Raw genomic sequence first — 26,550 nt, 5'->3', positions numbered from 1 at the left:
ACAGAGTATTAAAACATATTTTAAAACAAAATTATTTAGGTAAAAATAAAACTAATCCATCGATTTAAAATTGGTCCTAAACAACGGTATGATGAACACATCTCAGCTGCAAGTGACCGGGAATCCGGAAAAAAAAAGTCAGTTGCTTAAAAAGGAACTAATGATAAACACCCAGGAAAAGCTTATCTTTGCAGAAAATGCCCTCAAAAGCCAGATTAAAATAAAGGAGCAGTTACGACTTCAGCAACAATCAACGATTTATGCGTCGTCACTATTGAGCTCTTCTGCTGCCGGATCAGTAAAAGCTCCGCTCTCAAACCAAAAGCACCTTAATTCTATCCAACACAACATGGATTTTAACCTTGCCCAAACTCAAATGCCGCAAATGCAACCACCGATGAGTAAGTCGCCCATTGGATTGGATTTCTCTTATTTAAGTTATCCAAGCACAAATACTAATGAAAGTATGATATCGATTAAAAGTGAAGAACAGTTGTGTCAGATCTACAATTCGGAGCAACACTCTGACTACATTATCTCCGATTATATGGATAAAATTGCAACAAGGATCAGTTTACTCGAGACAGAGCTAAAGTTTGCTTGGCGTGCATTGGATTTGCTTTCTACGGAGTACGGAAAGATTTGGATTCGTTTGGAGAAGCTTGAAAACATATCAATAGAACAGCAGTCTGTCGTTGGAAATCTTGTAGATCTTATCGGCGCATCAAAACAAGAACTGCAAGAAGTAGATATCGAAAGAATGAAAGTACCCTTATATCAAGATGAAGATCAATTACTACCGTTGGAAATGGAAGACACATTGGATATAGATATCCAACCATCTAATCGTGACTTTGATAAGAAACTTACTTTTGAAAATCATAAAAAAACTTTTATAACAAAACATACGCAAGCTACTGAATCCGAAGAGTTTATGAATTCCGCTTGCGCAATAGATTCCCATCCAAATTTTGAAAACATTGAATTCAATGGCAAAAGCTTAGACATTGGGATAATACAATTTGGGTTTGAAAAAGGCTCCGAGCCAAAACAAAAAAGTAATCAATCGGATTTTGAAGCACTCAAGGAATCAAGAATTAAACTTTACTCAGATTCTGACCTTATGTTATATGAGAGGCAGCAGTTTCTAGCACATAGCGCTCGTGCCGAATTAATGAAAGAATTTTTAAATGGACGTCGAGTTTTAAATGAGATTTCGGCATCCTCGGGTGCATTGTCAAAAAGTTCTAAGAAGGATAAAAATCTTGTAAAGGCTAGAGAACCACTTTTAAGTGACAACTCGCATTTTGAGAAAGATGATAAATACATGAGACGGCCAACCTGTGAACTGGAAAGCCCTAGTAGTAATAGTTTTTTTCGAATAGCAGCCTCTAGAACAGGCGAGGGTGGAAATCAGGTTTTACCCATTGAAGACACCGGAGGAACAGAAAGTCCAGCTAATATTAATGAAGTAGACGAATCTTTTTATAAAAATCTAAATGAGGCTTATCGTGACAATGAATTAAGCTCTGCGATATTTAAGGTTGATGCATTGCTACATCAGTCTGAGGCCACACATGACCAAATCTTATCTATCCGAAACCAGTCAACTTCTTCCCCAGTTTTAAATAATCAGAAGGGGAATGCTATTACAGATATACAACCTTTACAGACTGCAAAGACGTGTATCGTAACGCAGCCAAACCAGCATTTGAACAAAGAATCAAGAAAGCATAGAAAAAAAAAACATCATACAAACGAAATGGATATGATTAATAAACTAAAGTGTATTCTTGCACAAGCACAATCAACACAGATTAAGGGAGACATTGAAGAATTGGGTTCGAATCTTTCAGATCCGTGTGTTAAACAAACTGAAACGGAAAATAAAACTCTACAAAATAAATCAGACAACTATAGTAGTACCAGCTATTTAAAAGATGATATAAGAAAAATGTTAAACAACGTAATGCAGACCTTATTGGGGGAAATAACTAAAATTAAAGGCTTACAATCATTGAGTGCAACGCAAATGAGTCAGTTAAAAAATGCTGTATGGTCGGAGGAAAAGTTTTTTCAAAAAATTAGCCAGGTTGATAAAAAGTTGACTTTGCTCTTACTTAATCCGTTAACTGTTACAGAAGAACTGCAAAGGCTTTGCATTTTAAACACGAATGAAAAGTTTGTTCTGGTAATGAAGAAGTTAAACAAAAATATTGACACACTAAAAAAATTAGTTGGCAGCTCATTGGATGATTTTAAAAGAGATAATTCACATGCAAATATGGCCACATTTCACAGCCTTGATCCATCTCTTAATTCTAATGATAGTACTTTTAGTGCACATTTATTAAGAAATAACTCCAATCTGGATGAACAATTGAAAATTCTTGAAACTCAAGAGATTGAAATACATCGGAAAAAGAAAATAGACGAAATTGTGAGCGGACTTTCCGGAGAAACTTTTTACCCAGATATTGAATATAAAAGACATAATAGTTGTACCAACTCAACTGATAATATTATAGGCTTCTCAAAAAATATTTACAATGAAGATGAATATATAAAGTCTTTAAAAAAGAGTCTAGAACGCCACAATAGCATGATTTTTTTACTCCATTTACAAAATCCTGAAATAAACAAAGTGTTGGCTGATATAAGTGATTCACAAATGGATTCAAATCGAGCCAGTCTCAGTCCTCCACCACCAGCTCCAACCGATACAGTTAACTTAAATGAGGCAATTAATCAAATTACATATCAACAACGAAATGGAAAATCAGACTCGGGCCTATCGTCGATGAGTGGCTGGTCAGCCAACTCCCAAGTGTCGGTTGGACTTCAAAACTTCGATCCTACATGTAATAATATTTTGGATAATTGTAGCGAAAGATTGCAAACATACCATTCATTTCCTTTGGCTGAAAATTCTAACTTTCACAGTTTCCCACTCAGTTATGAACAAGCTCAAACTACTAATCAAACTGAGTTTGTAATATTAGAAGAAAATCTGAACTATATTTATGAGCTTTCTAAAAATTTACCTATTTGCTCTGCATATGAAAATAAATCGATTTTCGATATGAAATATGAAATTTCCGATTCGAATGAAGTATCCACTGTGGACGAAATGCTGGAATGGGACCAGCAAAATGAACCGGATAAACAAAACATTTCTTCGAAACGGTTCAAAACCAACCTTATGCCAGATCTCTTGACTGCGCAAATACCGAATTCCACATCAAAACACAATAAAAACACAAGTGTGAACATTGAATATGTTAGACAAAAAGAAAATAAAAGCATGGATAGGCGTAGCATCACAGAACATCATAGAAATATTTATAACGGAAAATCGGAAAATCAAATGTGCAGTCCTTGTTTGACAGATAAACTCGTATTTTATCCCTCATCCAACTCTATTTCCGATCACAATAGCAGCCATGATTTCAATTGTTTGGGTCAACAGGATCAAACATGGATTATTAAGGAATTCGGATCTGCACCTTTGAATCAAGATTCAACGAACTATCTTGATTATACTTCTGGTTCTTATTCTAAAGCGCAGCCAAAGGTCCTTACTCACGAAACGAACTCAAGTCACCTGGAATTCGATCATGAATCAGAGTCACTTTTCAACTCTCCTAATACTTCTAGCTATTGTAAACAAAAGATTGTTCCAGGAACATCTCCAGCAAAGCCTTCAAAGGTATGGAAAAGGTTAAATACCATGTTAGCAGATAATCTAAAGCTCAAGCGTGTATCAAAGTTTAATAGATCACAGTCTTTACCCGGTGATGTGCAAAGTCAAGGCCTCCAGAGACAGCCTCGTGGCCAGGCTGGTTCGTGTCCGTTTATTTCCCTCAAGCGATCCAATCTGGCCGGAAGCCCGGTTCAGTTATCGAAAAGAATTCAAAAGCTTCCCATATGTTTTATAGGACGAGCGAGAGGAGCACCATTCGTGCGGCGTTTATCAAGCCCGGACTCAGCTCTTTCATTAGATTCCGCTGCCGATAAATGCTTCTCAAGCGAAAAAAGTTTCAAAAAAGAAACACTTTCGTCCAAGATGAATAGTTTAATGCAAAAGGCAAAGAAGTACAAACGGCACAGCTTTGTCCTGCGCCGCGGCTGTAACATGTCGGATTCGGAATTAGAGATGCCGGACTTCGTTTCATCGGGTAACTATAAAAGTTCAATATCGACAAGAGAAATTTTGTTGAATCAATCGATCGAGGTAGAAGATGAACAAGAAGATTTTAATTATAAAAATGGGTGTGACTTTGACTCTAAAAGTGTGTTGGGTGGTTCAATTGAGAAGCTAAATGGCAACCTAACAAATAATCTATTTCCCATTGTAGGTGACCTAAAAAAAATTCAAAGCCGCTTACCACTGGCTGTCTCAACAGAAATTCCATCTTATGAGGATGAAAATAGCAATAAATCCGAAAATATAAAAAATTCACCCATTGAAATGCCAAAGATTCTCTTAGAAATGGCATGCAATCAAGAACTCAATTTAGCACATTCTGACGACGATGTTGATAAGAACTTACTGGGAAACTCGGTCAAAGACTATGTAAATGCCCCCACCTTTAGTATATTAGAGACAATTGAAGATACTTCCGAACCAACGATGACACCACTCCTTACAGCAACAACGACAAACAACAGTCTAAATGTCAATGGCACAAGCGCTTCATGGGTCACGCAGCAGTGCTTAGACCTTCCAAACTATCCCGGGTGGGGGTCGCGAGAAGATGACGATAACCGCAGTCAGCATTCTGCTCGCACTCTCTCTTCTTCTCGTCGACAAAGCACGGAGGATAGCATTGATACAGACGATGAATACTTTTATTATGAGCTTCGCCAGTTAGAAGAGCAAGAAAAGCAAAGAGCGCACACTTCTGCAATTTCATCTTGCGAAGGACAAAACGATAATGATGCGTTGTTTTCACAAATTGGACAACTTCTTCAAAATGATGTTAACGGAGGAGACTGTTTTCGCCATTCTGATGCCTGTAATGATGGGGAAGACGATATTATTTATTCTCCAAGTGAAAGTGTAAAGTTCCGAATGTCTGAAGTGTTTAATGAACTGAAAAGCGTGGTTAGTTTAAGCCCAAGCGTTAATAAAGACAGGGAGGTATACGCAGTGTCTGTCGCGACTTTTAAGGGTGTTTCTATTGTAAAACCAACATATGAAAAACTTGGGACAGTCTCCGACATGCATAGTGCTTGGCAGGATGTGAATGGTGATTTACAAATTGCAGCTTCAGAAATCGATTCTAATGAAGATCTAGTTGCAAATAAGGATAGGGAAACACTAATTTATAACAAACAGCGAAAATTGAGACGTTTAAAGAAAAGAACACGCAATCGTAAAATAAATATATCTAACAATGCAGCCAGTTCTAGTTCCTCATGCCATTCAGAAAATGAATGTAATACACCCCTTGGACAATGTACCCAGAAATCGGTGGCAGAAAAAGACGAAAACTATATATCAAATAAATCTGAGGCTTCTAGCGAGACATCAGGACCAGATACGCCGGCAGAGCTTAGCGATGTTGATATAAGCGAAACTGAAAACGGTTTGAGGACTGACGACGGCCAGAATATAAATAACATGCATTTAAATTCAGGGCCTGTTTTAAAGGTGAATCGGAAGTACCTATTACAATGTGATGTTGACCACAATTTAATAAACCAGCCTCTGGAAACATCTCAGTATAATACGCACATGTTGGAGAATGTTACAAGTGCATCAATTCCATCGCAGAGCCAAATTGACTCGAAAACGTTAATTAGTCAAGGCTCACTTGCGGATGGATCCCAAGCTGTAGGCAATGAAACCGCTGAAGGTTTAAGCAGTAGCAAGTGGAAATTGTTAAAAACTTTAAAAGAGCGCAAGATCGAAGAGAAAAATAATCAAGATAAAATAAAAGAAGATGAAATGATAAAGGACAGGGACAAGGTAATTATAAAGAACATAAATTTATTTTAGGCATATTTTAAAATGTTACGAACATTAAATCAATTACAAATCTTTCAAATAAAAAATAATAAAAGATTCAAACATGTTAACAACCAAGTCTGTTTTGGTATACCGAAAAAAAAATTGTAAATATATGTAAGATTGTTTATTATTATTAATTTAATTATTAGTTTAATTCTAAATGCGGTAATTATATAAAGTATTCTTAGTTTGTGACCGAACGACTGCTGCTGAGAACTCGACTGCCTGCTACGCTGACTTCCACCCAACTCCACTGCTGCCTTGCGATCGTTCCTTCGATGACTGATTGTCGATAACTTCCATTTCCGACAATCATGTTGCTGCTCAACAGCGCTGCCAACCGGGTTGTTGCCAGCCTTCAGCCTTACTCCATGTTACATTCGGCCCTCCTGATCATCACCATCCGACCCGGATGACAATAGGTCTGCATTTTCGGCTATGTACTTCCACAACTTCATGTTGTCACAGCTGGTGGATGTGACATTGGGTCCTTCGACGTTTGCTGCTTTTTTAACGTCATATCTGCCATTGTCTTTGACTCCTGTGACTTCGTATGGACCTAAATACCCGCTTGCCATCTTGCGGCCAGCTACAAATTGGGTCCTTTTAATTGCAACCAGATCACCTGCTTTGTATTTGTATTCAGCTCGGCGCTTTTTGTCGTAATTGCGCTTGTAGTCCTTCTGCGCCTGCTCGATGTTGCGTTTTACCAGCTGTCTCATCTCATAGCGGTCCTCGTTGAATTGACAGACCACTTCTTCTTGGAGCAGTTCCAGTAACCGATCCTCAACTCGGGTGTACATCTTGGTGCCAAACATGACCTCAAATGGTGACAGCTTCAGTGATGAATGCACGTGACAGTTGATCGCCTTTTGTACCTCAGGCACATATTTGTACCACTTCGACGGTTCGTCTGAAGACAGCTTTGGTATTATTGCCAAAATTAAACGATTTACTCGTTCTATCTGGCCGTTGCCTCTGGCCACTCCAGTAGTTGTGCAGACGTGTTCCACGTTATGGCTGCTCATAAATTGTTCGAACGCACCACTCGTAAAGGCCGTTCCTTTGTCGCTAACAATTCGCTTAGGGAAACCAAAAATGTTTGACCAGTCGGTCAGCCTCTTGACCACTTCTTCCTGTCCGGTTGATTTGGTTGGGAATAACCAGGCAAACTTTGAAAACGCATCGACTGTTGCCAGAATGTATTTATACTGTTTGGCCGATGAATCCATTGGCCCCAAATGATCGATGTGTAGTGTGTGCAACGGTGCGTCTCCTTTATCTATGCAATTTAGATATCCCTCCTGCTTTCCCAACTTTTTGCTGTGGATGATACATTTTATACAGTTAGAAATTAGCTTTTTTACCTGCTTCCAGGTCAAGAAAAGTATAGCCTTCTGCACTACAGATAAGACGAAACTTGCTGATAAAATCGTGTCCCACTATTCCATCGCAACTGAATTTAGAATCGTGGACGACTAAAACGTTGTGGCTTGCTTCCACCTGGTCGGTCTTGATTAATGCTCTGAAGCATCCAATCGGCTGTGTTGAGGCATTTCCCAAACCTCGCAATACTGTTGCAGTGCGGTTTAAATCAACATCTTTCATCTTCTTGAATATAGCTTCTTTAATTATGGTCACATCTGATCCTGTGTCCACCAGACAGTTGATGATAATCCCATTTATGATTACTGGCTTTGTTCGTGCACTATCAACGTGAATGCGCATGCTGTTTACTTTTTCCGGACACTTGCTTGAGATATGGCCCTCTTGATTACAGCTGAAACATTTGGTAGGAAGTGTACAATCCTTTCGTTTGTGTTCCCTCGAACCACAGTTGAAGCAGTGATCTGCTTTTACACCTTGTGTAATTTGCTTTGGTTTTGGTTGAATATTCGGCTTGTCAACAATATTCAGACTCTCGTAGATTTCGAATTCTTGCTTTAATTCCTTAAGAGTTTTACAACGGAGCATAGCACCCTTATACTCCTTTTTAATGTCGAGGCCGTTTACGATATGAGTTATCAAAGCAACTGTTTCAACTTCACCTAAGGCTGCTATTTTCTTCATTTGTAACAAATAGTCGTGTAGAGTCTCCTCCCTCTTCTTCTTCCTGTCTTGCAACTTTTTGTGAATAACGGCGCTATTATAGCTGCCTGAAAATTCTTCAATTAGTAACTCTTTGAGTTCAGTGTATCCACTGACACATTCAGATTATAAGAAAAGTTCTGCTGATCCAATCATCTTACTTCTGGCTTGAACATATTTTTGTTTCTCCGAAAGTTCATATGCCTCGGCATTTTTCTCAAAAATTTCAAACCATTTTTTAATAGGAATTGATTTGCCATCACAGTCACTTACAACTTTTTCAAATTTTTCTGCAGCGATAATTACTTGCCCCTCTTGTTTAGATTTTGCCAACATGCTCTGGGTTAGAGTATTCATCATTTGTTCAAATTTCTCTTCGACTTTAGCACTAGCGTCTTTATTCTGCTTCTTTGCCTCTGCTTCTCCTACAGGCGCCAACTTTTGATCTTCTTCGTTCATTTTTTCTTTTCTGCTTTCGTCCTCGCTTTCGTTCTCTAGAATTGCTTGTATTTGGTCGGTGTTAAGTTTTTTATTTGTAGGTGGTGTACGTGTGAACATTCCGCGACAAGGCACTAACACCAGCAAACAACGACAATGTTCTAACGGCGCGACGGTAGTCGATTTTGCAGACGGCGCCACCGGTTAAAAGACAAATTTTGATTTTCGTTAGAAACGAATTTCACCACCTTTGCAATTTAATTGTTTTAAATTCCACAACAGCAAAACGACTTGAGTCTGTATGAGTTCAACCGATTTTTTCAACTTTCAATGCAGTAGACGTAGCCATAACTTTACAACTTTAAAGACTAAATCCACGCACACGACAATTTCAACTTTATCAGTTCTCTCTAGCAGCTTTCCCGACTTTTACCGACTTGTGTTCAAACAAAATCTGTACAACTGATTTTTCCAACTTTAAATGCAATAGATATAGCCACAACTTTACAACTTTTAAAGACTATATCCACGCACACAACAATGTCTTTTTTCTTTAAACAACTGCACCTTCATATAACCGATTTAGGACTGGACGAGCCCCCATGTAAGATTGTTTATTATTATTAATTTAATTATTAGTTTAATTCTAAATGCGGTAATTATATAAAGTATTCTTAGTTTGTGACCGAACGACTGCTGCTGAGAACTCGACTGCCTGCTACGCTGACTTCCACCCAACTCCACTGCTGCCTTGCGATCGTTCCTTCGATGACTGATTGTCGATAACTTCCATTTCCGACAATCATGTTGCTGCTCAACAGCGCTGCCAACCGGGTTGTTGCCAGCCTTCAGCCTTACTCCATGTTACATATATATATATTCGGTATAAATATATTATTACATTGGCAAGGCAAACAATAAAACAAAGAAATTGGAAAACATTTTTCAAGAGTGTGGGCGCGGCAGTTTGTAATATATATATATATATATATATATATATATGTAATATATGTAATATATGTAATATATGTAATATATAATATCTATAACATTATATAAGCTTCTATCTTCCTTTCTTGTTATACCCCTTATTCGTAGGGTATGCCAGATTCGTTGAAAAGTATGTAACATACAGAGGGAAGCGTTTCCAACTATATAAAGTATATTTATTCTTGATCAGGATCAAAAGCCGAGTCAGGAACTATAAAAGCTAGAAGGTTGAGTTTCAGCTTACAGATTCTAGAAACAAAGATGCAGCGCAAGTTTGTGGACCCACTCAAACGCCCTAAAACCGCTCAAAACTACCTCGCCCACATTTTTGAACAACTTTTGGATATTTTTTCGTAATTTCATTAGTCTTGTAAATTTCTATCGATTTGCCAAAAAACTCTAACGCCCTAAGGCCGCCAAACTGGTCACGCCGAAACTTTTAGGCAATTTTTAAATTTTTTCTCATTTTATTCCCCAATATCTATCGATATTGCAGAAAAAAGATTCAATTTCGCGTTCGTATTCACATTAGCTGAGTAACGGGTATCTGATAGTCGGGCAACTAGACTATAACATTCTCCATTGTTTTTTATTATATACTATTTAAAATGTTAGAATTACAAAATAAGCGTTATCGGACGACTATCGCGTATTGCTGCCATATAGAAGAATCTTGAAATCCAAGAGAAATCTTAGTAAAAATTTACATATTTATATTACTTATAATCATAAAATGGTCTGAAAGGGGACCATTCGGCATATAACCTTTGTAAATCTTTAATGCGATACTAAATTATTATAAAAATTGATTTGTTCACTGGCAAGGAACGCCTTGTGTATATGCAACCTTCTGTAACACATAATACCTTTTCCAGAATGGAGGTGGTCCTGGAGAAGTGGGATTACGTACGAATGGTCATCCCGGTGACAATCCATTCTATAGCAATATTGACAGTATGCCGGACATAAGGCCTCGAAGAAAATCCATTCCTCTTGTGTCTGAGTTGGTAAGTTTTTTAAAAGTGTTCCATACTGTTTCCCTTGATGAAAGGACTTAAACAGTCAAATTGTAAAAATAGGTTTTACTAAGACAGTGGCAGATCCAGGAGTACGTTCAGCGGATTTGCCATCAGATTGTTTGTTTATTCTTTTTTTTTTTGAAGTTTCGTGGGTCAGTCACTGATTTCAAATAATGTTTGAAAAAAATAAAGGACAATATATTAATCCTATAATTTACGACTCTGCTTACTCTATCACACTTTTTTGAAAATGTTGTATCTTACGTCGATGGTTTTATGGACGGCAGGTTCTCAAGGTATAGACTGAAGATTTTTAATAAAAAAAGTTATTACAAAATGTTAACTAGCCATTTTATATTAAACATATTTTCTATTAACCTTTTAAATTCACTGAAATATGCAATATTGTATTGTTGTCTTTATTTTAAATGTAGTTTAGCACTTTAGACTCCATAAAACACAAATTTAAGAATTAGCCACTAATATCAGTGTGGTATGCGAACGAAGAATAACAAAAACCCTGCTGTGGAACGAAATCTGTTAATAATCCATTATAAAGAGCAATTAAATAGTCCAAATTAACATTTAATAATGTAAGGGTGAATTGCGTCTTTACCCAATTTTGAGTATAGAAAGCTTTTGAGCAGGATCAGTAGCATAGTCGATCCGGCCATGTCCGTCTGTCCGCCCGTCTAGAACGTCGAGAGCTCGCAAACTATAAGACCTAGATAAAGCATTCAGATACTAATGATGCCTGTGCTGAGCAAGATTGTTTCAGAAGATTGTCACAAAGACAAACCGAGCACAATAAAAGTATGAATATATTATATTTTTGTTTACGTGGACCTCTAGGATTTTAGTTTACCTCATTGACGTACTCTGAAGCACAAAGGAAATACAGAAGGACACCAACTATAAATGGTTATGAATACATTTAAAAAAATACATTTTAAAAATAAACCAAGGAATAAATAATGTTTTAATAATAATATTTATTAATATAATATTAAATTTTTGTATTTAATATATAATTTCATGCATGAGTACAAAAATACACTGTAGTTTATTCAGGATTTCAGACAATAGTTTGGTAGTCATCATAACACCGTTAAAATGCTAATTTTGTTTAACATCGCACTAGTAGGGCCCTCTAAAGTTTTTGTTAACTGCAAAATATCAAAAATGAGTTTTAGAAATCAATCTTCTTTTATTTTAAACAACAAAATAAAAAACAAAAAAACGCTTAGAATTTAATCAAAATCTTGGTAATTTCTATATAGGGACGAAATGTCAAAATAGTTGTATTCGTAAAAAAAAGGAAAATGTACCAATGTATTTGGCCTCATTCATTTCTTCTATTGCAAACTTTCCAATCGATTGTAGCGTAGAATATAATTCAGGATTAACTAAATTCGATGTCGTGCGGAAGCCAGTAAACTAAATGGCATACAAAAATATATATCTGTCATCCCAGAAGCTGAAATTGCTTAAGTAAAATCCCAATTTTTAATTAAAAATAATGTAATTGACGACGTTGTTTATTTAAAAAATTAATATGTTTAATGCTGCAACTTACGTAATTCGAGAGTAATTAATAATGTTTGATTCTTTTGGTCACCGGCTATCAGGCGAATTATCTAAATGCGCCCGCGAAAATGGATCAATGTAATCTCCTAAGTTTGCAAGAAAATGTCGAGACCACGGTTGGTAGATAAAACACGTACACGTTTGAAAGTATATCTATTATAAAGCATAGAAAGATCATTACAAAAATCTTAAATTACAGTCGTTTACAATTATTATAATATTATAGAAAGTATACCAATGATACTCATACATAAAAATCCCTGCACTTTTAATTGTATTTATCTCAAAACTCTCATTATTTTATTGATTTGTGTTTGCATTCTGCCTGTTACGCTTTTACTTATTATTTTGAAGCTAAAAGCGTAATTAAATATACTTAAGTATCTTCAGTAGAGCTGCGATAAAGAACGTTTATTTGGCTTTTATATTTTAACGCCGAGATTGAATAGAGATCTTTTAATTAATAAAAAAAAAGAATTACTAAGTCCTTAAAATGAACTTATTGATGTCTACTTCCTCGTTACGTCTCTTTAGACCATGGCTGCTACAAAACGAAATGCTGGACTCACATCTGCTGTTCCACGTGCAACGCTGAATGACGAAGATCTGGTAAGGCCTTTTGGTTAATTTTTGAAGTGTATTTCTGAACTTTTAACAAAACTACCACTGAAAGGAATTTAATAAAATTCCGTGATGTACCATTTTCCCCAAACAATATTTAACTATATAAAAAATGTTTTTTGATTTTTTTGTAATCCATCGTTATCTGTTTCCAATCCATAGAAAATGCACGTGTACAAAAAAGCTCTACAAGCCCTGATATACCCTATATCCTCAACAACTCCCCATAATTTTTTGTTATGGACTGCCACGTCACCAACGTACTGCTACGAGTGTGAGGGTCTTTTGTGGGGAATAGCACGACAAGGGGTGCGATGCACTGAGTGCGGTGTAAAGTGTCATGAAAAGTGTAAGGACCTGCTGAATGCGGACTGCCTGCAGCGTAAGTATATTAAACACACGTGTACAATTAAAAATCTATAAATTGTATCCTACAACCAAAGGTGCCGCCGAAAAGAGCTCAAAGCACGGCGCGGAAGACAAGGCTAACTCGATTATTACAGCGATGAAAGATCGTATGAAGCAACGTGAACGAGAGAAGCCGGAAATTTTTGAGTTGATTAGGTAATATTACATTCAATAGTACAAGTTGACTAGTGCGTATAATTACAGTGATAAAGCCTTTAATTATTTTAATTTCAAAACCTTAAGTGGGGGTAGTTAAGATAATCTAAACGAAAAAATACTTGATGTTATGCAAACTCCAAATCTTACATACTGAAATAAGTAAGCTAGTTTGGCAAGCGGCCAGAACTATTACACACAAAAGAAAGTTAACTTTAAAATGGCATTCATTCACTAGAGCCGTATTCAGCGTTGAGGAGAAGAGTCATACCGGTCATATGAAGGCTGTGAAGCAAAGCGTCCTGGATGGTACAAGCAAGTGGTCGGCCAAAATAGCAATCACAGGTTTGAAAGTTCCCTCTCACCGTCCTAGTTTTCTGTTGTCGGTTTAATTTAAGTTGGATGTATGTGAATGTATTTGCAATTCGCATTGGAATGACACGCTGTATTCATTATTATTATATTGGTATGTATATAAAAATACAACATGTATTTGCAATTCGCATTATATTATATTGGTATGTATATAAAAATACAACATTGGTTTACAATAAGGAATGTGCGATTTTGTGTAACTGTATTTAACCTTTGTATTTTAAAAGTGTGTGATATGCATGTACGCATTACATACATGTATACATGAATCCATATATAAAATAAGCTGCGAGTTTATTTCTATTCAAAAATATTACAATTTTATTTATTATTCAGTAGTCGATAATCTTATGTGGCAAAGAACAAAAGCTTGTAATTTGGTTATAAATGGCGCCAGTATTATATTAGCCTCGCGGCCTAATTTTATGTATGGGCTCGCCCTAACATGTAAGATTCAGTTTTTCAGCTTTTGCTAAGGTAAACACAAATAGAGTCACTAAGATATAAATTGAACAGTCCTCTTTAGTGTTATGATATAATAATTTATACTTCTAGTAATGTCTAATACTGGGTACAGGGTAAATAAGTGTGCGGACCGTCTGGCAAATACAAATTTTTGATATTTAAACATTTTTCTTGCAAAGTCTAAAAACCCAAATCAAAAATATATGTAACTAATTTAATTTAAGGATGACATTCGGTGTGGATCCCGATACACACATAGATTCATTAGAGCAGGCTGAGCACGCAACAGTTGAGGGAACATCTAAGTGGTCATGCAAACTAACAATTACAGGTACACAAACAAAGCCATTTGGCATTGCTTACCTCATTTTTATGTTGTCTTATAATTTAATTCTTTTATTTCATCTTAAATTTTTTCCAATTTTACCACTACAAACTGAATTCCTACCAATTACTTTAAATCAAAGGGTCTGTTTTCTTGGTCTTGAGATTAAAATAAATAAATGCATAATTTTTACGTGATACGGGAAAACAGGGTAAACCTTAGCTTACTGTACTTTTCGAAAACGATATTTAAATTGTATTATTTTTTACAATTTCTTTCATTCGAGTTCTCCGACTATCAGATACCCGTTACTCAGCTAGTGTAAGTGCGAACGCGAAATTTTTATAATTTTTCTGGGATATCGATAGATATTGGGGAATATTGACCGGTTTGGCGGCTTTAGAGTGGGCGTGGCAAAAAGTTTTTTGGCAAATCGATGGAAATTTACTCGACTGTGTTTCATAAATGTTAGGGCGTTAGAGTGGGCGTGACAATATGGATCTCTAGAATCTGTATGCTGAATCTCAACCTTCTAGCTTTTATAGTTCCTGAGATCTCGACGTTCATACGGACATGGTCAGATCGACTCGGCTATTGATCCTGATCAAGAATATATATACTTTATATGGTCGGAAACGCTTCCTACTGCCTGTTACATACTTTTCAACGAATCTAGTATACTCTTTTACTCTACATAGGAGTAGCTTTTGTTTCTTAATGTTGCCGCGCTCACTCTAACGCCTACAAACCACCCATGATGCCCACACCTATGCTTTTGGAAAATGATTTCATATTTTTGAACTTTCTTATTAGTCTGCAAATTTCTGTCGATTTGTAAAAAAACTTTTTGATACACCAATTAAGACCAAATTTTTTTATTGTTTTCAAGATAAAAACCAAAAATTCGGTGCATTACTTGAACAAAATATTATTTCTGATATTGGCATTACATTTCTATATTTAATTAAAGGTTTCTAAAGAAAGGTATTGGGTTGATGCTTTTCCGTATATTTTTTGTAAATAAATTTCTGCTTATTTGATTAATAAACGTATTCTTTTATGTATTATTGTACCCCGCAGCCAAATTGTAAATGTATGTATTGTCTATTCACACGCGTATTATTTTTGTTTCAAATCACATTTAAGGCATTTAGTCATAATTGCTGTTGCTATCATTTTCCACACAAACTTTTTAAACTAATATTCGAATTGGTTTTCCTTTTACTATAAAATGTATTATTAAAACATACATGCAAATGGATTTTTAAAAAATTAAAAAAAAACTGGATGTTATGTTTTCATATCTATAGTAATATTTTATTCACAACTAAATATTTTAAATGAATAGGAAAAGTATTAAAGTATTTAAAATTATAGCGGGTTTCACTTCCGGCTTTGTGTGTTTTTAAATTAAAGAAGCGTCAGAATATCTATGTTATTATTTTTAAAGCATTATTTATACTAGATACTGGTCCATAAATATTTCAATGATTGATGTTATTCTGTACTGCGTTTATCCTATGAGATTCCATGATTTCTTGAAAGCGTAAAAGAAAACTTTCTCCTGACACAGGCCAATTCTTGTTTTTTTCTTCTAAGCGGATAGGAATGACATAAAAAAGAATCCCCTATGATTTGGCAAAAAATTCTCCTGACTCTACTAATAACTATTTAATAATTATAGGATTTTTAGAGAAAAATAGAATGGACAATAATGCACAAAATATAATACATTCTTTAATGTAACAAGAAATAAACCTTGCTTCGGCAAACCGAAACTTATATGTCCATGCTGTAATACGATTTTGATTAAATAATGCGTTTTTAATCAAATCTGATGTACACCGAATAGGAACATTCCTGATCAAGAGCAACGAAAATATAATTATTTTATTATTTTATTTATTACTAGGAATTAGTCGTCCCAATTATTTTGTTGTTCGATTACTAAACATATGTAAATTAATATGCAAATAAGACAGGGATTGCTAAATATTTATTGAATTTGTTATTTTTCTCCTTTTTTGACTTTAAGATTATAAACCATTTTTTCTACCCTTTATTGACGTACATATATATGTACATATAAGCGCAGTTCAGTTCCCAGTTATTTACATTTTTGTATGTATGTTTTTGCTAAAGCATACATATTAAAACATACATATAGTACACTGTTTCAATGCAAGTTGGTGTATCTTTTTTTTACATGTGTATGTTAAATAGTTATATCTTTTGAACCTAATATTATTAATTAACTTGATATACATATTGCTTTAAACTATTGTGCTTTTAATATAATTCGTTTTTTGTATTTGTACAGAACTGAGTGTTTTTTGTTTGATAACCATGCATATTGTCGATACAACGTACATAGCTTAAACACTTACCTATGTACATATGTCACTTGCATCTTTCTGACTAGCAATCATGTGTACATAAATGTATATACTTATATTATCTTAGTGATTTTGTATATGTACATACATATGTGTATATGTGACAGAGCAATCCAGTCAGCAGCACTGCACTGTTTCTGCTGAGCTGCTATTAAAGATCATTATTAAAAAGACTCCGTTTTTCTCTCTTCTTCTTTCTCCCTTGAAAATCAATTTCTAACACTGAAAATAAAAACCAACAAAATTTAATCATTGTTAAAATGCACATAATAATACTTCTTCGTTTCAACCCCCAAAATCGCATTGAAATTAAATTAAAAAATTTCAAAATCTTAAATTGTAACTATTTTACAATCAACACAAACATCAAATCAAAAATGGCGACAATTATATGAAAATGATAATCTCTAAAATCTGGAACATAATTTTAATCGTAATGCAATATTCGATAACCACACTTCAAATTGTTGGTTTTCGGATTATGGTTTTGGAAACGATGAACTGATGAATTGTTGAACCCACTATATTTGACCTGGTTTGATGCAGTGATTTGTGCTCAAGGCCTGATAGCGAAGGATAAAAGCGGTACCAGTGATCCATATGTGACGGTGCAGGTTAGCAAGGTGAAAAAACGAACGCGAACAATGCCGCAGGAACTTAACCCTGTGTGGAACGAGAAGTTTCACTTGTGAGTACTTGTGCCCTAAATTGAATCCTTTCCTTAAACTCCGCAATATGAATTGTGTATGCTTATATACAATAATTACACCCAAAATGCACTCTCACTTATGTATACTAAATATTTTAAAATTAGGATCACTATTGTTTTTTTATGGCTGAATTCACATTAAGAATTAATCTAGTCAAGGGCGACATTGTAATGATCAATATTTTTGACATTGTGAAAAGTTTACTATCAAGACTATAGTTTCAAAAAAGATATTTGAATAACGAATAGTATCTAACGTCTTTGCCTTGACATTGCCCAAAAACGTGAAAGTATACATAACCTTTTTTTCGAATTAAAATGTAAAATACCAATTGAAGGCTCAGTATAAATTATTCATTCAGCAAACCCTACAAATACTTTGTTTCATATAGAGCTGTCTTAATATACATATGTATGTCTATTAAGTGGAACCCTGATTTGTTTTTTGAATAGGGCAAAACCATAGCGTAGCAATTTTTTTATCGTTATAACCGATACTGTTAGGTGGTGGAAGGGTAAAAAGCATTTAACAAAAAGAAGAAACCGAAGGTGTTTCGAAAGAAATTTCCTAACAAATTTCTGTAATAAAAAGGGACTCTTGAAAGTCAGTTAAAAAACAAATAAAACAAACTTTCTGACAACTTTTTAACTTTTTAGATGTAGTTAATGTTTACAATATAGAAAATTAAATCGTTGAAATTTTACACAACTTTTGAAAAATTACCCTTAGGAAGACTTACAAGAAGATCCAAGATTCTTACCCTATGATTTTAAAGTAAGATGATATGGATCTTTAGGATGAGTAAAAGGTGCTACTCTAGAAAAGAAAACACGTGTTACGAAGCATAGGTCCAGTAAGTGAATTTCGAACACGAATAACTTGCGACAACGATATGTAACACGCCTGTCCCTATCAGACAGCTCTGTAAGCGCAATTAATTAAATGCAAAGGAATTACAAGCTGGTCACCGTTTCACAATTTTCTTGAATTTATAATATACATTTACCAAATTATTGCAAATATTTAAATTATAATAAGGTGTTTACAAATGTTGTGTTACTATAATAAATAAATTATTGTTTATTGGGATGTAGCGAGTGTCACAACTCCTCTGACCGCATTAAAGTTCGTGTTTGGGACGAAGACAATGACCTAAAGTCGAAGCTGCGTCAGAAGTTAACTCGAGAGTCGGACGACTTTTTGGGACAAACAATTATCGAGGTTCGTACTCTTTCCGGTGAAATGGATGTATGGTACAACCTGGAGAAGCGCACAGATAAATCGGCCGTGTCAGGCGCGATACGGCTTCACATATCTGTTGAAATAAAGGGCGAGGAAAAAGTAGCTCCTTACCATGTACAATATACCTGTTTACACGAGAACCTCTTTCATTATCTTTGTGAAGAAAATACTGGAATGGTAAGTAATAAACAGAGTAATCTATTAATTATAAAGTTTTTGTCTACCACATGTAATGCAAATTGAATCGAAATTAAAGGTCAAGTTGCCAACTCAAAAAGGGGACGATGCTTGGAAGTTGTATTTTGATGAAATACCCGAAGAAATTGTCGACGAGTTTTCTATGCGTTATGGAATTGAGAATATTTATCAAGCTATGACACATTTCCACTGCTTATCTGCTAAATACCTATGTCCTGGGGTGCCCGCTGTAATGAGTACCCTATTGGCAAACATAAATGCTTATTATGCTCATACGACTGCTTCGTCAGCTGTATCGGCCAGTGATAGATTTGCTGCCAGCAATTTTGGGGTAATCAATGAATTAATATTAGTTATTATACTAATTTAAAACGGTAACCTATTGTTTCTTAGAAAGAAAAATTTGTTAAGTTGCTGGACCAGTTGCACAACTCACTGAGGATCGATTTGTCAATGTACAGAAATAACTTTCCTGCATCGAGTCCAGAAAAGCTAATGGATCTAAAATCTACAGTCGATTTATTGACCAGCATAACATTTTTCCGCATGAAGGTAATTTTATATAAAAAATATATACTAATTAATTATATATTTACCAACCTAGGTACAAGAGCTATCCAGCCCGCCGAGAGCAAGTACAGTAGTCAAGGATTGTGTTAAAGCATGCCTTAGATCCACTTATCAATTTTTATTTGAAAATTGTTATGAACTCTACAACAGAGAATTTCAGGTAAAAATTTATAAAATATGTCGGTGAGCATAAAATATAATATAATTTAAAAATTTAAATAATTTTAAAAGTGCAGACAATGCCGTTCGTAGGCCTTTCGTATATGGTCCGTAGTAATGGCCAGAATATAAAACGGTTATTATTTTCGAATAATTTAATAACGCCATAGTCGAGTGTTTCGCCTATCACAACAATTTCAAAATATTTTGGGTATAGAAATTGTTAAGAACACTAATAAAATCTGTAATTTAATCTACTTTGTCTGCTGTAGACCTGTCTGCACAAGACCTGAAAAAACAGAAAATTTGATTGGCCATGAAATAGTGTACTTATAAAACATAGCATGGAGCGGTTTAGAATTAAGTTAATATTTTAACTAATATAAATATATTGTTTTTTGTTTTCGGTCTTTTTCAAAAACATATTTAAATCAAAAATAGAGCATAGAAAAGTTGGGGCTTTAGGGAACGTTTAGCTAGGTGAAGATTGTACATTATGTACCTATAATGCTATGATAACTATTATTTGCAGGTAGATATAATCCTTCCCTTTAAAAAAAAACGTATTATTTATTGAACAACTTGTTGTCTTACAAAACATAGGTTGATCCCAACGAAGCAAAACGTGCCCCAGATGATCATGAACCCAAGCTTGATAGCGTCGACTTTTGGCATAAGCTAATAGCTTTAATCGTATCGGTAATAGATGAAGACAAAAACAGTTACGGAACGGTTTTAAATCAATTTCCCCAAGAGCTAAATATTGGACAGGTAAACTTATTTTTGTTGCTAGTGAGAATACAAATTTTACCTTAATGCACGTATGCAGTTATCAGCATCTTCAATGTGGCATCTCTTTGCTGTGGACATGAAGTACGCCCTTGAGGAGCATGAGCAGCATCGTCTGTGCAAGTCATCGGCTTATATGAACCTTCATTTTCGAGTTAAGTGGCTATATAGTAACTACGTCAAAGAGGTGCCTCCCTACAAAGGAGCGGTTCCCGATTACCCAGCATGGTTCGAGCCTTTTGTGATGCAGTGGCTGAATGAAAATGACGATGTGTCATTGGAATACCTTCATGGCGCATTTAAGAGGGATAAAAAAGACGGGGTAAGACTGATAAAAATCTTTCGTTACGTTAAAGAGATCTGCTCGAGAACGCATCTCATAAAGATATGAGATTTATTTATTACTTAATTTTAAGTTTTTTTATCATTTTGGGAATAATTTACTTGTTACGTTTTATGTTAATTATAACCATATCTCTTTCATTCACCATCATGGAAAAAAGTTTAATTTTTGAGTTTTCTGAGTGCGAGATATGATCCCCTAAGTGCCTAAGCCTGATATATAACTATATTGATACAAGTCAAGTCAAGTCAAAAGCTTAGCTCTTGCACATACAAGATGTTACTCGAAGAGTAAAAGGGTATATTAGTTTCGTTGAAAAGTATGCAACAGGCATATGGAAGCGTTTCGGACCAGGATCATTAGCCGAGTCAAAATGGCCATGTCCGTCTGTCCGTATGAACGCCACGATCTCAGGAACTATAAAAGAGCAGCTTCCAGAGAAACGCCCACACTAACAACCAAAAACCGCAGAAAACTGCCACGCCCATACTTTTAAAATGTGTTTTGAAATTTCTTCGTTTTATTGTTCGTCTTGCCAATTTCTGTCGGTATACCAAAAACACTACACGCCCCCTTTACACCTAAAAAATGCCCAAAACGAACACGCCCACACTTTTGAACAATTTGAAACTATTTTTTCTCATTTTATTTTATTTATGAAATTTCGCGTTCTTATTTCCACTATTTGAGTAACGGGTATCTGATAGTTATATAATTATAATATAATATTTAATTATAATATAATAATTATATAATTATAATTATTTTAATATTTTCAAATTGGCTGATCTAACAGCTGGTAGGAAATCCCTCAACCGATGAGGATATTACCTATAAACTTGCTTTTTCTTAGTTCACTTTACTTATTTTACTTAATTTACTTACTTAACTAATTACTTTACTTACTTTACTTACTTTACTTACTTTACTTTACTTACTTTACTTACTTTACTTTACTTACTTTACTTACTTTACATACTTTACTTACTTTACTTACTTTACTTACTTTACTTACTTTACTTACTTTACTTACTTTACTTACTTTACTTACTTTACTTACTTTACTTACTTTACTTACTTTACTTACTTTACTTACTTTACTTACTTTACTTACTTTACTTACTTTACTTACTTTACTTACTTTACTTACTTTACTTACTTTACTTACTTTACTTACTTTACTTACTTTACTTACTTTACTTACTTTACTTACTTTACTTACTTTACTTACTTTACTTACTTTACTTACTTTACTTACTTTACTTACTTTACTTACTTTACTTACTTTACTTACTTTACTTACTTTACTTACTTTACTTACTTTACTTACTTTACTTACTTTACTTACTTTACTTGCTTTACTTACTTTACTAACTAGTATTTTCAGCGCATGAATATTTTGTTTACTTGAGCAGGTCTTTGAATAATAAAATGCATATTATAAACAGTTCCGAAATTAAAACTATTTGCATTGTATTGTAGTTTCAAAAGAGCAGCGAGCACGCGCTTTTTTCAAATTCTGTAGTCGACGTTTTTACGCAATTGACGCAATGTTTCGATGTTGTTAGCAAACTCGAGTGTCCTGATCCAGAAATTTGGAAACGTTACATGAGGCGTTTTGCTAAAACAATCGTAAAAGTGCTAATAGCCTATGCGGATATTGTGAAACTTGAGTTTCCAGAGCATATGAAGGATGAAAGAATTGTGAGTTGAAAAATAATTCCATTTTTATTTAGATGACATGTATCCATTACGATTATGCCCCCATTTTTCCCCTCTGCGGTAATAGGCTTGCATACTTATGAACAACATTCAGCAACTAAGGGTGCAGCTAGAAAAAATGTTTGAGTCTATGGGTGGGGATAAGCTAGAGGAAGATGCAGCCAATATTTTGAAAGAACTACAGCAAAATCTTAACTCTGCGTTGGACGACTTAGCTTCACAATTCGCTATCAGGTAAGTTTCACTAGACATCAAGGTTACAATACAGAACAAAATATATTTTTAAATTAAACATTTTTAGTTTGGAGCCACGAATAACTCAATCAGTGCGAGAACTTGGAGACATGCTGCTTTCTGTTAAGGGAGGCAGTGGAACCCTTGCTGCTGGTAATCTTGCAGCTCAAAGGAACGCGGTCGCCGTTGAGGCCGATGAAGTTTTAAGGCCGCTTATGGATTTACTTGATGGCTCTTTAACTCTCTATGCGCAATCATGTGAAAAAACCGTGCTAAAGAGGTTACTAAAGGAGTTATGGAAGATCGTAATGCGAATATTAGAGAAAACAATTGTTTTACCACCTATGACTGATAAAACTGTTCGTTATATAACTCTATGGAATTTAATGTAATGTAACTAATATCTACTTTTTTAAATAGATGATGTTTAAACACCTTACTGACAATGCAAAAAACTTGGCATCCAATGCAAAAATTGAAGACATGGGTCGTTTGTTCAAGTCACATATGGCAGGAAAACAGGATGTTAAGAGTGCTCTGAGCGGGGTAATGGACATATCAAAAGAAGTTGAAAAAAACTTGTCACCCAAGCAATGCGCAGTGCTTGACGTTGCATTAGATACAATAAAACAATACTTTCACGCGGGTGGCAATGGACTGAAAAAGACATTTCTCGAAAAGTCGCCCGAGCTTCAGAGTTTACGTTACGCACTCAGTTTATATACACAAATGACCGACACACTAATCAAAACCTTTATATCTAGCCAAGTTCACGAAGGTAAGTGAAACATTAAGTGATCCTGCATAATGACTGTTGGCATCTTTTTTCTAAAACACTTTTATTTTTAAAATTTTTACAATTTTTGGTAATACATTAATTACGTTGTCAATTCTGGGAATGCGTCATCAACTTCCACGTTAGGGTTGAGAAAGTTTAGGATTCTTATTTTATTTTTTATTTGAGAAAGTATTTTGCCTTTTTTTATGGGTAAACAAAGATATTTTGACCACGTCTACCCTTTGGCTCATAATCCGCCGCCAGCTGTCATACCAAAGACATTACCATTTTTTGCAAACTCACAAGCGTATTTGTGATCAAGCGTACTCTAAACCATTTCACAATGCATCGCTGCATCGGCGACTTCTCTACACAGCAGATCCCAAAAGAAACATAGTCAAAGGGAAGGGACATTTGCCAACGATTTTTTTCTGAGAGACACGGCCTCTTTTTGCGGATTAATGTGCGATTTAATTTTTGGGCGTATGAACGTATGAGATGATGTTTAAATGCTTGTCTTAGTGATGAATCGCAGGATAATCTGCTTTATAAATTTCGCTGGCTTTCATACAAATTGACTGATCATTATATACTTCAGGAATGCCACCGCATTATATGTAATTTTATAAACATAAATTCTGTCACGCTTTGATGTTTAATAAATAGTATTTAATTGAAAATTTGTGTCGATATTTCAAAAGAAATTTATAATTTCACCCTCTCATTCGCAAAAGCTGAGTATCGGGTATCTGAATGTCTAGGAACTCATATATCTTGTTAATTCTATTTTGTTTTCATTACTTATATGTAGTCGATCTAGAAAACTCAGAGGAAAGTGTCGGGGAAATATCCGTACAAATAGACTTATTTTCCCATCCAGGCACCGGTGAACATAAAGTAAACGTGAAAGGTGAGTTCAAAATATTGTCATTATATATACATATACACATATATGACATTACATTTTTACCTTTAGTTGTTGCGGCTAATGACCTTAAATGGCAAATACCATCGGGTATGTTCAGACCATTTGTTGACATTAATTTAATAGGACCGCACCTGCAAGAAAAAAAAAGAAAGTTCGCTACAAAGTCGAAGTCTAACAACTGGTCGCCTAAATACAACGAATCTTTCAGCTTGTAAGACCCTTTATCAAAAGGTAAAAGGTAAAACATAATTTTCATAATATATTTTACTTATACCAGTACCATTGGAAATGAGGAGCAGCTGGACTTCTTTGAATTGCACATTTGCGTTAAGGACTATTGTTTTGCTCGTGATGACCGACTTGTGGGCGTGGCTGTAATTCCATTAAAAGATATATCGGAAAAGGTATGCAGTTCTAATAAAATCTTACGAAAGTAATAATGTACATTTATCTCTATTATAAATAATAGGGATCCGTCGCATGCTGGCTACCCTTAATGAGACGAATTGAAATGGACGAAACAGGCTGGACCATTTTAAGAATTTTGTCACAGCGAAATAATGATGAAGTGGCCAAGGAATTTGTCAAGCTGAAATCGGAAATACGGCAGGAGCCAACCATGGGCACATAAATCGGGCACCTCGTACTACAAAATCCTCAAAACTCCTACAATATTAAATACAACATAACATTGTTTAATTTGACAAAACAACTTTATTTGAATTTATTTTTTATAGAGGTTTTTATTACAAGAAATCCTAGGCAACAATGCAAATAGAAGAAATCATATGAATATAAATATATATCTAAACCTAAAGTATGATAAATAATATGTATGTCTGGTCAGGTATACAAAAATAATACGTTTATTACGTTAAAAATGTATGTTTTAAGCAATTTTAAAGTGCGCACTCACACTTTCAAAAAATATTCTACTATTTCTGTCTTTTGGCGCTTGTACATTTGTACATAATGCAGGGCAGACACTGAATTAGTTATTTTTAAATTCATTATCATCTGTACATTCTAAACTCACAACACGCACATTCCTATTTATGTAAATAAGTACCTGTATAATAATTAATTGGTAATTCTTGAAAACATTTGTTAAAGATTCTTCACAGAAGTCCATGTGAATCTTTATTTTTTTCTATTGCAATAAAATAAAGTATATTACGTAAATCGTGGAAATAATAATCAACATGTTAAGATGACCCTTAACCAAACCTCTACATGTGGATGTGCAGGTCTTCACAGTATGAAAGTAATCTCTTTTTTTTACATCAATAAATTAAATTTTCCAATTTGTTGACTCACAAAATTTAAAGACTTCAAGCATTCGTTTCTAGTGATCCTGATCTCGGTAGAGGCTAAATAATTACATATAAACCTTCTTAACTAGCTCTGGTGGCGTATAATAGTATAATAATAGATGCAGACACTAGCTTAGATTTGGTAGAGCCGGTAGCTTATCCAAAAGGACGAAAAGTCTCATTAATCGTATGGCACATTGGCACATAATACTTGAAGAAGTCTTGGTTTTATCCTTGCTGAGGGTAAATGCTAACCCAATGAGTGAGAGAATGATGATCCAGAGCAGATAACAGCTGTGTCATCAAGAGAGATTGATGTTGTGCAATGGATTAAAGTTGGGAAATCGGAGGTATAGATATTATACAATATTGAGGATAAGCATGAGCCTTGGGGACAACCGGCGGGAATATTTACTATCGTAGGTGTGGCTTTTCATAAATGGACAACAAAGGATCTGTTTTCTAGGAAATTGTGTACAATTTTGATGACCGCTGGGTGAAAATTTAAACATAACATTTTATGGATTATGAGTCAAAGGCGTCAGGACCATACCAGTTTAGTTGGAACGAAGAAAGTTGTTTTTGATAATTTTTTTAATTCTAATTAGTGTGTTGTGCTCGCTACGGAAACCAAAAATATTATGGGATTCAATGAATAGGGTTAGCTTTTCTTTTATTAC

The 26,550-nt window shown here is 34.8% G+C and overlaps 1 protein-coding gene across 18 annotated transcripts in view; it reads left to right on the top strand.

Moving 5' to 3' along the window:
* Window positions 1-25,754, top strand: part of LOC6619490 (protein unc-13 homolog A) — a 36,480-nt gene extending 10,726 nt beyond the window's left edge. For 4 of the 18 annotated variants that reach the window (XM_032723791.1, XM_032723794.1, XM_032723796.1 and 1 more), the window contains 21 exons: window positions 10,408-10,539; window positions 10,839-10,847; window positions 12,673-12,747; window positions 12,922-13,141; window positions 13,203-13,323; window positions 14,388-14,494; window positions 17,431-17,572; window positions 18,689-19,013; window positions 19,093-19,365; window positions 19,428-19,586; window positions 19,639-19,764; window positions 20,367-20,534; window positions 20,593-20,874; window positions 22,378-22,599; window positions 22,685-22,851; window positions 22,919-23,210; window positions 23,272-23,629; window positions 24,441-24,539; window positions 24,606-24,768; window positions 24,835-24,961; window positions 25,027-25,754. In XM_032723791.1, the coding sequence (XP_032579682.1) occupies window positions 10,408-10,539; window positions 10,839-10,847; window positions 12,673-12,747; window positions 12,922-13,141; window positions 13,203-13,323; window positions 14,388-14,494; window positions 17,431-17,572; window positions 18,689-19,013; window positions 19,093-19,365; window positions 19,428-19,586; window positions 19,639-19,764; window positions 20,367-20,534; window positions 20,593-20,874; window positions 22,378-22,599; window positions 22,685-22,851; window positions 22,919-23,210; window positions 23,272-23,629; window positions 24,441-24,539; window positions 24,606-24,768; window positions 24,835-24,961; window positions 25,027-25,188 (3,729 nt within the window). In that variant the 3' untranslated portion in view covers window positions 25,189-25,754. The other 14 variants (XM_032723787.1, XM_032723788.1, XM_032723789.1 and 11 more) reach the window with 14 other exon arrangements.
* The last annotated feature ends 796 nt before the right edge of the window (window positions 25,755-26,550 follow it).

Source organism: Drosophila sechellia, chromosome 4 (assembly GCF_004382195.2).
Source record: "Drosophila sechellia strain sech25 chromosome 4, ASM438219v1, whole genome shotgun sequence".
Taxonomy (NCBI): Eukaryota; Metazoa; Arthropoda; class Insecta; order Diptera; family Drosophilidae; genus Drosophila; species Drosophila sechellia.
The sequence above is the reverse complement of the archived record's forward strand: the minus strand, read 5'-3'. Positions and strand labels throughout refer to the sequence as shown.